The sequence below is a fragment of the Panthera tigris genome, chromosome D2 (assembly GCF_018350195.1).
Source record: "Panthera tigris isolate Pti1 chromosome D2, P.tigris_Pti1_mat1.1, whole genome shotgun sequence".
NCBI lineage: Eukaryota > Metazoa > Chordata > Mammalia > Carnivora > Felidae > Panthera > Panthera tigris.
This window is the reverse complement of record NC_056670.1, coordinates 86,686,402-86,700,502: the sequence shown is the minus strand read 5'-3', so window position 1 is coordinate 86,700,502 and position 14,101 is coordinate 86,686,402. Positions and strand designations below refer to the sequence as shown.

Genomic DNA, 14,101 nt, shown 5'->3' with positions numbered 1-14,101 from the left:
TTTGACCTCTTTTTACAAACTTGGTTAAAATTTTCAAATATTTTAAATGTGCCCTATATATGTAATATCCTTTTTTTCAAGTACTCCAGGTTTTAAGCAAAGCGTTTGCAAATACTGACTGCAGTTCTGCTACATTAAGCCTATTAATACACTGAGCCTGGGATTCCCACTGCCCGGGTACTCTGTGTAAATGTAGTCAGGTTTTAGCTTTTTTTTTTTTTTTTTAATTTATTCTTGCGGGAGAGACACAGACTGCGAGCAGGAGAGGGACAGAGAGGGAGACACAGAATCCAAAGCAGGCTCCAGGTTCCAGGTTGTCAGCACTGAGTCCCACACGCAACTCCAACTCACGTGTGGACGAGATCGTGGCCTAAGCGCAAGTCAGAGGCCCAACCAACTGAGCCACCCAGGCGCCCCAGGTTTTAGCTTTAATCTGAGTCCAACCAGCTACTCAGCGTACACTGGGTACAAGAGTATTACTCTAAATGTCATTTTTGAAACAAGTTCCTAAAATTGCAAAAATGCTTGGATTCTCCACACAAAAATGTCACTACTGTGATGGTCTTAAACCTCCTAATTCTCAGCACTAAACATTCCAGAGATTGAGAAACAAATCCACCATGGGAGACGAGCCTTCCCAGGTGGCCTCCAGATGAGTTAGGCACCAGAAGAGGACCCAGCCCTCAGCCCCCCATCACAGAGCAGCCATCCCACCAAGAGGACAGCCTTTGTCACTCTGGATACAAGAAATGTCTCCCCAAAGCACGTGGCTCAATGAACTCTTGGATGGATGTCAACAATACAGATCATTGCGCCTGAGGGAAGCTGCAATCTCTCATAGACCTAGGACTGTAAAACTAAAGTAAAACCCTGTTGGGGCACCTGGGCGGCTCAGCTGGCTAAGCGTCCAACGTCGGCTCAGGTCATGGTCTCACAGATCGTGAGTTCAAGCCCCGCGTCAGGCTCTGTGCTGATGGCTCAGAGCCTGGAGCCTGCCTCAGACTCTGTCTGCCTCTCTCTGCCTCTCCCCCGCTTGTGCACTCGTTATCTCTCTCTCTCTCTCTCTCTCTCTCTCTCTCAAAAATAAACATTAAAAAAAAAACAAAGCTCACTGGTAGGTGTCCCGAGCAAAATCACTCCAGTGACACACAGCAGTAGACACACATACAGAGCTCTAGGGTGGAGGCAAGGAAGACCCCTTGGAGGGGCGACCTGATCTGGGAGGGGAAGGTATGAGAAGGGCCTGTGCAGAGTGTGCTGGGGCCGAGGGCATGTTGGGCACCACTCGGGATTGGAGAAGAGCCCAGACAGGCCTGGCCCCAAAGCCCTTCTTCCAAACACACATACACTCACCCCTGGAGCCAGGGTGCCCCACCCCAGAGCAGGACACAGACTGCAGCCAGAGATATGAGGACAGGCACAAGCCACTGACTTCAAAGTGGGTGCAGGGCCAGCAGCCCCACCGCCTGCAGCATAGAGTCCAGGCCTCTGAGGCTCCTGCCTCAGAGGCACCCTCTGAGGGTGGCCAAAGGGCCTCCTCCAAAGTGCCACCCTCCAGCCACACCTGCCTCCCCTCAGGGCCTGTCCTGGGACGATGCCCAAGCTCTACGCTGGCAGTCGTGAGACTGGACAATTACTGAACTCGACCTCCAGGTATTTTGTGCTTTCCCCAGCTGTGAAAATGGAGGTACTTCGACCCCCTCGCTGGGACAGTTTGAGGAAGGGAAGCTGAGGTCAGCTGAGCAGAACACCCAGGGCATCCCCACACTATCACCCCAACACTGCCCACTGCACTGGCATGCTCCCACTCACCCTGACACACCAGCTGTCCCCCTCCTCTGCGTTCGTGAGGCCTTGTTGTTCATCCACTTCCTCCAGAAAACCTCTGGCCCCAAGTCAGGACGGGGTGCCCCGTGCACTCATGGCTCCCTCCACCTGGCCGTCACCCAGCCCAGCAGGCCATGGGTGTCTGCTAAGGTATCTTGTCAGCACGGTCCTGAGCACCAGCAATGAGAGCTCGGGCCACCAGGAGATGCCTGGGACCAGGGGCGACCACAGCACCCAAAGTCCAGGGAACTCAGGGGAGGGGGCACCGGGCCCTGCAGGGACCCCAGCCTGGGACCAGGCGAAGACAGAAGCGACAGATGCTGCAGCCCCGAGGTGGAAGGATGAGGACACACGGAGGCTTTAACACACTTTATGTGCACGCCCTCAGCAGCAGTGCTGGCGCCTTGCGTCACACTTCTCCAGGAAGACCTCGCACTCAGCTCAAGCTCGGCCCTGACCAGACTCCATGATACACGCGAGAAATGAGAGCTGTCCCCAGTCGCCAAAAAAAGGAAGGCTGTCATTCATATCCCCAAATCTTGGCCAGGCCAGACGCTGTCAGAGGAAGGATGGTGGCAGCCTCCCCGGCACAGGAGGGGCAGAGCCCAGCTCGGAATGGAAGGAGCAGGGCTCAGAGCCGGGGCTCGGGCAGCTGCGCTTGGGTGTCCCACAGAGCGATGAGCCGGTCGGCCTCCCTCCAGCCAGACAGCAGAGCCCCGTGCGTGGTGGAGTAAAACGCCCGATGTGTGGCTTCCCCTGCAAACAGGACCTGCAAAGAGAAGCCGGGGTTAACACGGGGCACAGGAGTCAGGCTGTGGCCACACGACTGTCACCGTGGCCACAGAGCTGGGGGCAAGGGCGTGGCTGTATTCTTCACTAATCCCACGGAGCCCCAAGACATCCGGAAACATGAGCAAACACGCCTGGAACCAAATGTTACTGCAAAATGGAAAATTCAACAGACCATTTGCGATGCAATGTTAAGAACATCGCCCAAAACGCAGAGTGACAAACCAAGAGATGGAAATTAGGAGGGAAAAAGATAAGAAAATTTGAGGACCAGTCCAGCATCCAAACAACAGAAATCTCAGCAAGAAAAAGAGAAGAAAAAAGAACAGAGAGAAGAAAGCAAATCTAAGAGACTCTCCCAGCTGACAGCAGTCGCAGGGTGGAAGCTCCGTGTGGCGCGAGGCAAGGTGCAGGGTGGCGTCAGTGACCGCGTGTGGGGGGGTGGGGCAGGTGCTTGGTGAGAGCAGGGCCCTAATGTTCTTCCAAGCTTCCTAGGAGGTAGGAAAGAAAGGAACCTGAATGTCCCCGGACTCCCCCACTGCAGCACCGGAGAATGTCTTCCACACCTGAGGGCAGTGACTCTCGAACTAGGGTCTACACCCAGTGTGTGGCTCTTACACGGCTACAAGTTTTTGGAGACGCCTCCCACTGAAAGGTAGGCTCTGCGTCCCGCCCCGGGAATCTGGGCAGGCGTGTGACCGCGCTGGGCAGTGGAGTGTGGCCCAGCCGCACCGTCTGGCACCCAGCAGCGTCCTGCTCCCGGGCACACCTGTGCTAAGAGTCGTGGGCACCACGTGGGCAGCCTCATGAGGCTGCCATGCTGTGAGGAAGCCAGGACCACACAGGCCACGGGCAGGCACTCCAGTCAGGGTCCCCGCCCAGGGCAGCTGTGCAAGAGAAGAGGCCTCAGATGACCCCCGCCCCAGCCCTGCGTGATCCCCGTACGTCGTCTTCCCAGCTGAGACCCCAGACATCATATGGCAGAAACACACGGTCCCTTGTGCCCACCTATAGGATCTGTCATCATAATAAAGTGTCTGTTTTGTACCAGTGGGTTTTAGGGTAGTTGGTTCTGTAGTGACAGGACTGGACCACCTAAGTATAAGGGTAGAAAAAAGACATTTCCACACCTGCAAACTTTCCCTAAACATTTACCTCCATGCACCCCCTCCTCAGGAAGCTACTGGAATAAATGCTCCAACACAGTAAGGGTGGGGCTGGGGGCAGGCAGGCAGGGTGTGGGCTCCGGGCAGGTAGGGCATGGGCACGGGGCGTGGGTGGGGGGCAGGCCACAGCTGTGCCTGAAGGGGCTGGAGTTGACTCTGGCCCGAGGGAAGGAAGCGGGAGACAATGTAAACAGCAGAACCCAGGCAAAGAAAATGAGCCTGCACACTCTCTCTCACGCTCACATACACGCTGCACACACTCACACTGAGAAACACGCTCACATCTACAAAGAGGCAGGAAAAGGAGCCGCAGCTTCCTTGCACCCAGGGGTGGACAGGGCCTCACCCAAAGTACTGCTGCACACATGGGGAGCTGGGGGGCACAGGAGTGAAGAGAGCTAACACCTTATGGGCCATAGTGAGAATTCAGTGATGCTTAAAAGTGAAAATTCAAGGAGCAACGTTATCAAACAAGCAAACCGAAAAGAGATCATAAAGCACATGGAAAACTGAACAGTGTTGGACAATATGGAGGAATTAGTGTAAATTCGTAACTGCGATAACGATGTTATAGTTACACATCTTCAGAGGGCGTCCCTCATCCTTTAGAGACGCACACGGAAATATGTGCAGGAAAATGATGTCACCTGTGGGGCACGCTTCATGATCACGGGGTGGGGGGGAGGGGGGGGAGTGACCGCCGCCACCCGACAGCTCGGAAGTTGGAGATGGAGACCCAAAGGTTCCGCCTGCTTGCGCACACATTCCAAGTGTTCCACGACTGCATGCTTTGGGGCAGGTAGACGCGTTATTTGGAGATGTGATAAACCTGGAGAGGAGACTCCGCCAGAATAGGCTGGGAAGGGGGTGTCGGGCCCTCCACCAGCCTGCTATATCTCGTGTTATTTTATTTTGTTAGCCAGCACTGCCGAACTCTCTGATGCTTCAGTCTATGCGCATGTAGAATTCTGATAAAATAATACATGCGTAATAGTTCATAATTTCAAGAAGCCCACGGACTCCGCCCACCCGCCGCCTCACCTGCGCCTCCGCACCGTCCGCAGGCAGGGGCTGCGCCAGCAGGTCCACGTCGTCCCCGGAGCTGCCCACCGCCACGTAGCTGTAGGAGCCCCTGGTGTACGGGGTGCTGTGCCAGCGCGAGCGCAGCACGCTCCTGGGCGCGGGGAGCTCGGCGTTTCCTGAACCCAGAGACACGTGTTACCCCTGCACCGCGGGCCGCCTGGCCCCGGCCGCTCTTCCATTTAAGACCCCGCAGCTGGAAAGTCAGGAAACTACCCGGAACGAAACCCAAGCCACGAATGTATTCATCAGAGGGCTGTCTCTGTCTTACCCGCTTTGCTTAACTCAGAACCCCCGGAAACAGAAAAAAGAAGTGGAAAGTGTTGGCAAAGCCATTTCGGTTCCTCAGAGATGAACACTCGAGTGACCCCACTAACAGAAGGGAGGACTGTCCTAGAGGCTCACAGCTCCAAGTTCAGTTCTGCACAGCTGGTGCCCTGGTTGCCCTACAGAGTTCACCAAGGGGCCCAGGTGGTGCCCTGGCCGCACGCGTGCTCGGTACCTGTCACCCTGCGGAGCACTTGGGTCAGAGACAGAAGCACTTCCTCGTCGGACAGGGTCTCCATAAACTCGGACTCCAGCCCAGCGATGAACCCACAAAGGACGTGGGCAGACCTGGTGGGGAGACACACCCCTGACACGCCTGGCCACCGGCCAGCTGTGGCCACAGTCACCTGTGCCGGGCAGTTCTGCAAGTGTGGGCCACAAACTCCAGGGTTCTGTGAGGTCAGAGCTCGTTTCACAGGGCGCCTGGGTGGCTCAGGCAATTAAGCATGGACTCTTGTTTTCCCTGGGGTCACGATCTCACGGTTCGTGGGTTCAAGCCCAGCACCGGGCTCTATGCTGACAACTCAGAGCCTAGAGCCTGCTTCAGATTCTGTGTCTCCCTTTCTCTCTCTCTCTCCCCCTCCCCGGCTCACTCTCTCTTTCTGTCTTTCAAAAATAAATAAAATGTTTTAAAATTTTTTTTAAGAAATACAGTTATTTTTCATTTAAAAACGATATTTATGTTAACATGGTATAGGCTTACCATTTAAAAATAACAATTTTTAAACTTCTCAGTTTTAATCTCTAATGTGGTAAATGCACAGATACAACCATATAAACAAAAGCTCTTTGGGATCTTCGATACTTTTAAAGAGTATAAAGGGGGTTCCTGAGACCACAAAGTGTGAGAGCCACGACGTGTCCCCAGGACTGTCATCCCCACCAATGTCCTGAGCACAGAGCATAGGCCAGAGAGCCAGGCGTAGGGAAGCTGGCCGGGCCCCCCAAGCCACCGCTCCACCACCCATCCACACAACCACGGCCACATTTCTGAGCCCTGGAGTCAGCTTCATCCTCAGTGCAAAGGAGACATGCAGGGTCCCTCGTAGGCTGGAGGAGCCCGTACATCCTACTCTCATGACCACTGGGGATGCTCTATGCCGGCAGGCATGCCTGTGTTTTGTCCTCCAGGCCAAGACCATGGTCCCCGATCCCACCCCGTCTGTGTGGAAACTGGACCACAACATACTAACCACGTCTTTTGATCTTGCTGGAAAAATCAGCCCCCCCCCCCAAATTATTCATGGTCTTATTTCTGAGTAAACACCGAGTCCAGAGTTGCCACATTATTTATGTTTTATGGCTGGGCCACACAATTTAGCCACTGATGGGTCTTTGATTCCATGACTTGTAAGGGTATGTTGCTCAATTACTGCAACAGGTTTAAATACTGTCTTCCAGCTCCAGACACATCCATGTTTCAAATTCCTCCTGAACCCTACACGCCCCAGCTTCCTGGAGATTTCAAAAATACTTTCTTACTGATGGAACATTCCTGCCAGGCCACGGGCACATTCCAGGCCCCCAGGCCCAGAGATACGACAAGCTGCACACAGCAGGCTTCTGTCTGTCCCTGCAGGGTTGGCCCCCTGGTGTCTGTCATCAGGCTCTGGCTGCCCTTGGGATCCCACCCAGAAATCCTCCAGAAACACCTCCCAGTGAACCAACACACCGCTGATTCTCAACCAAACTAAGGCCAACGAGCCAGCCCCTTCAGAGCTCACACCTGAAGCTTCCTCAGAGAAACTCAAGAAGCATACGTACTTGAAGGAAGGCAGGACTAAAAAGCCAATAAGCTTCTTGAACCAGACGTGCTGGAGCTCGGAGGCGCCGTCCTGCAGGGGCGACGTGTCTTCCCACACCACCTGGATGAACTGGCAGTCTGGCTCCCAGAAGGGCTCCTCAAACTCCAGGAAGATTTTATTGTTGGTCCCAAAGCCTATTTTCCTGATCGCTTCTGCCTTCTGGGTGGGCAGCGGGGGCTCAAAGAAAGTGTCCAGACGTTCTTTAAGAAAACCTGGAATTCATAAGTGGACCCAACTTACACCACATCTCTTAACCTGGAGGCGAGAGTCACACCCCGACCCCCGTCAGAGGAGTCAGAGAAGAGGCCTCCAGGGACCCACACCAGCCCCAGCTCAACTGGGCTCCCAGACGCCGGGCTGGCTCTGGCCATCTCTGGACTCAGCCTCAGCGAGCAGCACCACCATGGAGGGACACAGAGGGCCCCGTGGCCAGCTGGTCAGGCAGGGGCCGTTGGCACACCCCCGAACCGTTCTCAGGACAGTTTCCCCTTCTAAACCTTCCACCTCGCGATGTCTACAGTCCACGCTGACGTGGATTGGTTTGGAGGAGACAACAAACAGGCTTTATCCAGAAGCTACAGAAAGAGTATCTGCGTGACAAAAAATTATGTCTTGCCCAGAGTCAAACAACCAGGTGAGATGTCTGCAGCACAAGCCAATCTCCTTAAGACAGAGATATCTTGAAAGGCAGTGAGTAAAGGACAAACAGCCCAACAGGAAGCAGATCCACAGGGGGGTCACGTGGCCTCCGCCACAGTCCCCGTCTGCCCAGCAGTTCCTCTACTGCAATCCATGCCACAGATACGTTCGCACATGTGTTTTGTTTGTTTTGTTTGGGAATTTTATTTGAGAGAGAGGGAGTGTGTGTGTGCGTGCATAGGGGAGAGGGACAGAGGGAGGAATGGAGAGAGGAGGGAGGGAGAGGGAGAGAAAGAGGAGAAGAGAGAGAGAGAGAGAGAGAGAGAGAGAGAGAGACACTCAAGCAGGCTCCACACTCAGCACAGAGCCCGACACAGGGGTCCATCCTACGACCCTGGGATCATGACCTGAGCCGAAATCAGGAGTTGGATGCTCAACCAACTGAACCACCCAGGTGTCCCACACAAGTGTTTTTAAATGCACGTGGGAAACATTACGTAGAACAGAAAAAGTGAAAATAACCTAAACTTCCACCGATTTTAAGTAATATTGAGTAATGACATCTTCAAATAAGAAATAACTATGTGGCTATGTGACAGGTGTCCTGGCTCCTTGTGAACAATATCAACATTCACAGTAATGCACCTGCTGATTATAGCAGAGGCTCAGCACACACCACAGCAGTGAATGAACACAGACATTGGTGGGGGGAAAAACCCATGTCACGGATCTATATGGGCTGAGTTGGAAACACGGACACAAGTTGTATTGACCAAAAAGACAGGGTTGGCAAGAGAGGAGCAGCCGAAGACTATGCTAATATGTCCAGTACGATTCCACATGTGGGAGAAAGGACTAGGTGGTCAGCAAGCTGCGTCCTGAAGGGACCCCAGGGGGCAGGCTGTAGCCACCGGGCTGGGGGGCTCTTCATCTTACAGCAGCTCTGGCTTTGCTAGGCTGGTGAACTTGGACAACTAAGTGTGGGGAGTAAGTGAGATAGCACAGACACGGCGTGGCTCCCAGACACTCCCATCCTTTGTCGAATTTCCAACTCCCACCAATGGCTTCTGTCTAGGGCGTCAGATCTAGAATTAAACGGAACCCTATACTTGACTCCTTTCTCAATCATACAAGGACTGAACCTGAGACCTGGCTGTCACACCCTTTGCCGTGTCCAAGAAAGCAGGGTTTGGGGAACCCCTGGAGGCAGTCCCAACCTGTCCATAAATGACCTCTGAAGAAGCAACACGTGGGCTTTCTCTTACTGTGAAACTCAATTCCAAAGCATGCAGTTGCTACAAAACACATTAGAATAATCCTGTCCAGGACTACAATGAAAATACGAACTTAGCGGCCGAACAAACACCACAGAGCCAGCTGAGGTGGGAGACAGCCAGAGGCCGGGGCACCTGGGATGGGTGACCAGAGGGAAACCTGTGGGGGAAAAGCAGCTTTACCTAAGGGCACAGTGACAATGACATGATGTGCAGGGAAGCAGCCTCCGTCCTCACACTCCACCAACACCGGACACGTCTCCCCAGGAGAAGAGGCTTCCCGGAAGGACCCATTCCAGTGAATGGTCTTCACAGGCTTGTTAAAAACTACCACGTCCTCGGGCAAGGAGGCCATTATGCGGTTTGTGAGCCCCTGGTAGCCCCTAGGAGAGACAGAAGCGCTGGTGTCTTCAGAGGAAGCCGCTGGAGGAAGTGCCCTGCAGGGAAGGAGGGAGGAGGGCAAGGGTTCCCCCCACCCCTGCCCCTGGTGGTTTCCAGTCCACCTCAGTCGGGGCAACCAGGAGGAGTCCACGAGCATGAGCAAATGGAGGCAATCGTGGGAGAAGGCCTCCTCCCTGCCCGGCCTGGCCCCCTACTTCTGATCACAGATGCCCTCCTCTGCCAGGAACCTTGAGGTGAATGCCCGGACAGCCCAGGCAGACAGAGCCCAGACGGACAAGCCTGCGAGGGTCTCTGGAATGCTGGGGGGGGGGGGGGGGGAGGGCAGGACAGCCACCCACCACAGGGGTCGGCTGTCTGTCCATCACAGGGGCTGAAGCCTTCACACAGCACTTAGCACATAAGGGGCCTCGTAAACACGGGCAGAAGAAAGATCTATGAGACGCACTGCCTTCTTCTAACCACCTTTTCTTGAAAATAATTATTTTTCCTAAATGAGCAAAACTAGAGAAACAAGGATCTCTCTAAAACAGGGAAGACTAATGTCCCCCTGACCCTGTCACCCTCCCCTGCTTCCCAGCTCAACCTGAGGTAAATGGAAGAAGTCCCAGGGTGTATGGAGCGGGCCTGGGTGTGGAGGGACAGTGGGGGGACACGGGGGGCCTGGGTGGGTGGAGGGACAGTGGGGGTACATAGGGGCCTGGGTGGGTGGAGGGACAGTGGGGGGACATGGGGGGCCTGGGTGGGTGGAGGGACAGTAGGGGGACATGGGGGCCTGGGTGGGTGGAGGGACAGTGGGGGGACATGGGGGGCCTGGGTGGGTGGAGGGACAGTGGGGGTACATAGGGGCCTGGGTGGGTGGAGGGACAGTGGGGGGACATGGGGGGCCTGGGTGGGTGGAGGGACAGTAGGGGGACATGGGGGCCTGGGTGGGTGGAGGGACAGTGGGGGGACATGGGGGGGCCTGGGTGGGTGGAGGGACAGTAGGGGGACATGGGGGCCTGGGTCGGTGGAGGGACAGTGGGGGACATGGGGGGGCCTGGGTGGGTGGAGGGACAGTGGGGGGACATGGGGGCCTGGGTCGGTGGAGGGACTGTGGGGGGACATGGGGGGGCCTGGGTGGGTGGAGGGACAGTGGGGGGACATGGGGGCCTGGGTGGGTGGAGGGACAGTGGGGGGACATGGGGGCCTGGGTGGGTGGAGGGACTGTGGGGGGACATAGGGGCCTGGGTGGGTGGAGGGACAGTGGGGGGATATGGGGGAGCCTGGGTGGGTGGAGGGACAGTAGGGGGACATGGGGGCCTGGGTGGGTGGAGGGACGGTGGGGGGACGTGGGGGCCTGGGTGGATGGAGGGACGGTGGGGGGACATGGGGGAGCCTGGGTGGGTGGAGGGACAGTAGGGGGACATGGGGGCCTGGGTGGGTGGAGGGACGGTGGGGGGACATGGGGGGGCCTGGGTGGGTGGAGGGGACTGTGGGGGGACATGGGGGCCTAGGTAGGTGTAGGGACTGTGGGGGGACATGGGAGGGCCTAGGTGGGTGTAGGGACTGTGGGGGGACATGGGAGGGCCTGGGTGGGTGGAGGGGACTGTGGGGGGACATGGGGAGGTGGAGGGACAGTGGGGGACATGGGGGCCTGGGTGGGTGGAGGGACAGTGGGGGGACATGGGGGGGCCTGGGGGGGCGGAGAGACTGTGGGGGGACATGGGGGGGCCTGGGTGGGTGGAGGGGACTGTGGGGGGACATGGGGGCCTAGGTGGGTGTAGGGACTGTGGGGGGACATGGGAGGGCCTAGGTGGGTGTAGGGACTGTGGGGGGACATGGGAGGGCCTGGGTGGGTGGAGGGGACTGTGGGGGGACATGGGGAGGTGGAGGGACAGTGGGGGACATGGGGGCCTGGGTGGGTGGAGGGACAGTGGGGGGACATGGGGGGGCCTGGGTGGGCGGAGAGACTGTGGGGGGACATGGGGGGGCCTGGGTGGGTGGAGGGACGGTGGGGGGACATGGGGGAGCCTGGGTGGGTGGAGGGACAGTGGGGGGACATGGGGGAGCCTGGGTGGGTGGAGGGACTGTGGGGGGACATGGGGGGGCCTGGGTGGGCGGAGAGACTGTGGGGGGACATGGGGGGGCCTGGGTGGGTGGAGGAACTGTGTGGGGACATGGGGACCTGGGTGGGTGGAGGGACTGTGGGGGACATGGGGGGGCCTGGGTGGGTGGAGGGACTGTGGGGGGACATGGGGGGGCCTGGGTGGGTGGAGGGACAGTGGGGGGACATGGGGGCCTGGGTGGGTGGAGGGACAGTGGGGGGACATGGGGGGGCCTGGGTGGGTGGAGGAACTGTGTGGGGACATGGGGGCCTGGGTGGGTGGAGGGACTGTGTGGGGACATGGGGGGGCCTGGGTGAGCGGAAGGACTGTGGGGGGACATGGAGGGGCCTGGGTGGGTGGAGGGACGGTGGGGGGACATGGGGGAGCCTGGGTGGGTGGAGGGACAGTGGGGGGACATGGGGGGGCCTGGGTGGGTGGAGGGACTGTGGGGGGACATGGGGGGGCCTGGGTGGGTGGAGGGACTGTGGGGGGACAAGGGGAGGTGGAGGGACAGTGGGGGACATGGGGGCCTGGGTGGGTGGAGGGACAGTGGGGGGACATGGGGGGGCCTGGGTGGGTGGGGGGACGGTGGGGGGACATGGAGGGGGACTGGGGGGTGGAGGGCTGACTGGGCGGGTGGGGCAGGCACATACCCAGGAAAGGTGCAGTCCAGCCCCGGCAGCACGGTGTATTCCCCGAAGGGTGCAAGGGCCACCAGGTCCATGCTGTGGGTGCCGCTCACACAGCACTCCACGTTGAAGAAGCTGTTGAGGATGGCCAGCTTGAGCTTCCTGGTCTCCTCGTCCTCCGTCCAGCCAGCTGCATGCTGACTGATCTCCCTCTTCAGGTACTCCCGACACTGGGCACTGGGGCGTCCGGCAGGTGCAGGAACTCCCGAGTCTGGTCGATGAGCCCATAGAACAGACCAGCCATCTCCACCACCAGCTCATGGCTCACACTTACCCCAGAGCTAGTGTAGGACACGGAGGGCAAGCCCACGTGGCCCCCAGTCTCAATCAGCTGGTTCTCCTCTGACAAGTCCTTTTCCTCCAGCAGCTGGTACCTGGCTGCCAGCTGGAAGACGGGGTTGCCCTGGGAGGGCCCGTGGATCCAGTGAGCACCTAGCTCTACCACGCCACCTGGGAAGGGCAGGAGATGCCACCTTGAGATTCTCTCTCCACAAAGGCCACCCCTGAGCCCTTCTCCTGGACCACACGCAGCCCTGCCCTCCCCAAATAAGCTCTGAAAACCAGCCCAGGGCCATAGAGTCCCTGAAAGATTACAGTCCTTCATGGCAGCACCCGCTCAGACCTGGTTTAAGGGGGACACTTGAGGAGGGGGTGCTGGCCTGCACCTGCCCTGGGAGGACACGTGGTGACCAGGCATGGGGGCAAAAGGGACACCTGGGAGTGGTCCCGAGGCTGGGGGGGGCGGAGGGGGGAGGGGAGAGGAGGGGGACGGTGCTACTTGTGGGACACAACGGGGGCGACTGCAGAGACATGGGTTACCCTCCCCCGCAGGGGCAGGCCCTGCCAACCAGGCAGCTGAGTTTCGGGGACCATTGAACTTTGGCTGATTAAGTGGGGTGGGGCGGAGATTCACTCAGGGGACCAGGTAAGGCTTCTGAGTCGGTTAACCCTGGGCGCAGGCCGGACCAGGAGCGGCAGAGCTCGGGCGACACCCGCTGGGTTCCAGAAAGGGGGTCCGGAAAGGGGTTACGAGAAAGGCCGTTACCGAAGCTGCGCTCTGAGCAGATGCGGCCGCCGGCGCGGGAAGTGGCCTCCAGGACCCGCAGCCGCCGGAAGGCCGGGTGGCTGCAGAGCCTTTGCGCCGCCCCCAGCCCCGCGATGCCACCGCCCACCACCAGCACCCGCGGGCCGCGACCCGGGGCCTCCGCGCGGCCGCCACTCGACTCCATCGCGCCGTCCCGAGCAGTCGCCGCGCGTCTCCGCCGCTCTCGAGTGCGGAGAGCACCCAGAGGACCGGAGGCGGGGCGAGGGGCGGGGCGAGGGGGCGGGGCGGAACTGGAGGTAAATGGAAGTTGGAGTGGGAGTGGGGCGGGGTGCGGCTGGTGGAAGCGCGGCGGGCGCGGTGGGCGCGGCGGGCGCGGCGCGGGACTGCAGGTGGATGGGGGGCGGCGGGCGAAGGGCTGCGGGCCGGAGGCCAGAAGGCGTAGGCCCGGAGGTGGAGCAAGGAGCCAGGGGCGCGGGGCGAGGCCAGGCTCAGGCGCCAGCCCCACCACGAGACCCTGTGGGCTGGGCTCAGGGTTCCCGGCCATGTTGGTGGCGCAGAAGTGCAGGCCGGGCAAGGGCGAGCGTGGCGCCGCCCGTGTGTGTCTCCAGCCCGGTTGCAGGCGCCGAAGCCCCGCTACTGGGCCGTGTGGGCGAGTGTCCCCACGGGGGGAGGATGCGGCCGGCGGCCGGCCAGGTGGCTCGTGTCTCCTTACCAAGGAGACGTGGGAAAGGCGACCAGGAGGCGGAGGAGACGCCTCTCTCCTGCCTCGGAAAAGCAGGTGAGCGCCTTCACCTTGGGGCGTCGTGGAGCCCGTAGGTGGAAGTCGAGGACGGCCGTGACGTCAGGGTGGGACCGGGAGAGCTTAGCACGTACAAAGCGGGACTGCGCGACAGTCTTTCGGCGACGACACTGTTCTGTGTGTACGTGGTCACGTGTCTTTATACACACGTGTACCACACATCAAGTACGAAGTT

At 58.8% G+C, this 14,101-nt stretch overlaps 1 protein-coding gene across 1 annotated transcript; it reads right to left on the bottom strand.

Annotated features, from left to right (window-relative positions):
• Nucleotides 1–2,183: 2,183 nt before the first annotated feature.
• PAOX (polyamine oxidase) lies at nt 2,184–13,383 on the bottom strand. Its single transcript, XM_042960736.1, is given in 8 exon segments — nt 2,184–2,596; nt 4,824–4,981; nt 5,365–5,477; nt 6,954–7,206; nt 9,091–9,290; nt 12,047–12,245; nt 12,248–12,532; nt 13,128–13,383. Coding segments are annotated over 8 exon segments (1,530 nt in total). The 5' UTR covers nt 13,312–13,383; the 3' UTR covers nt 2,184–2,458.
• Nucleotides 13,384–14,101: the final 718 nt, after the last annotated feature.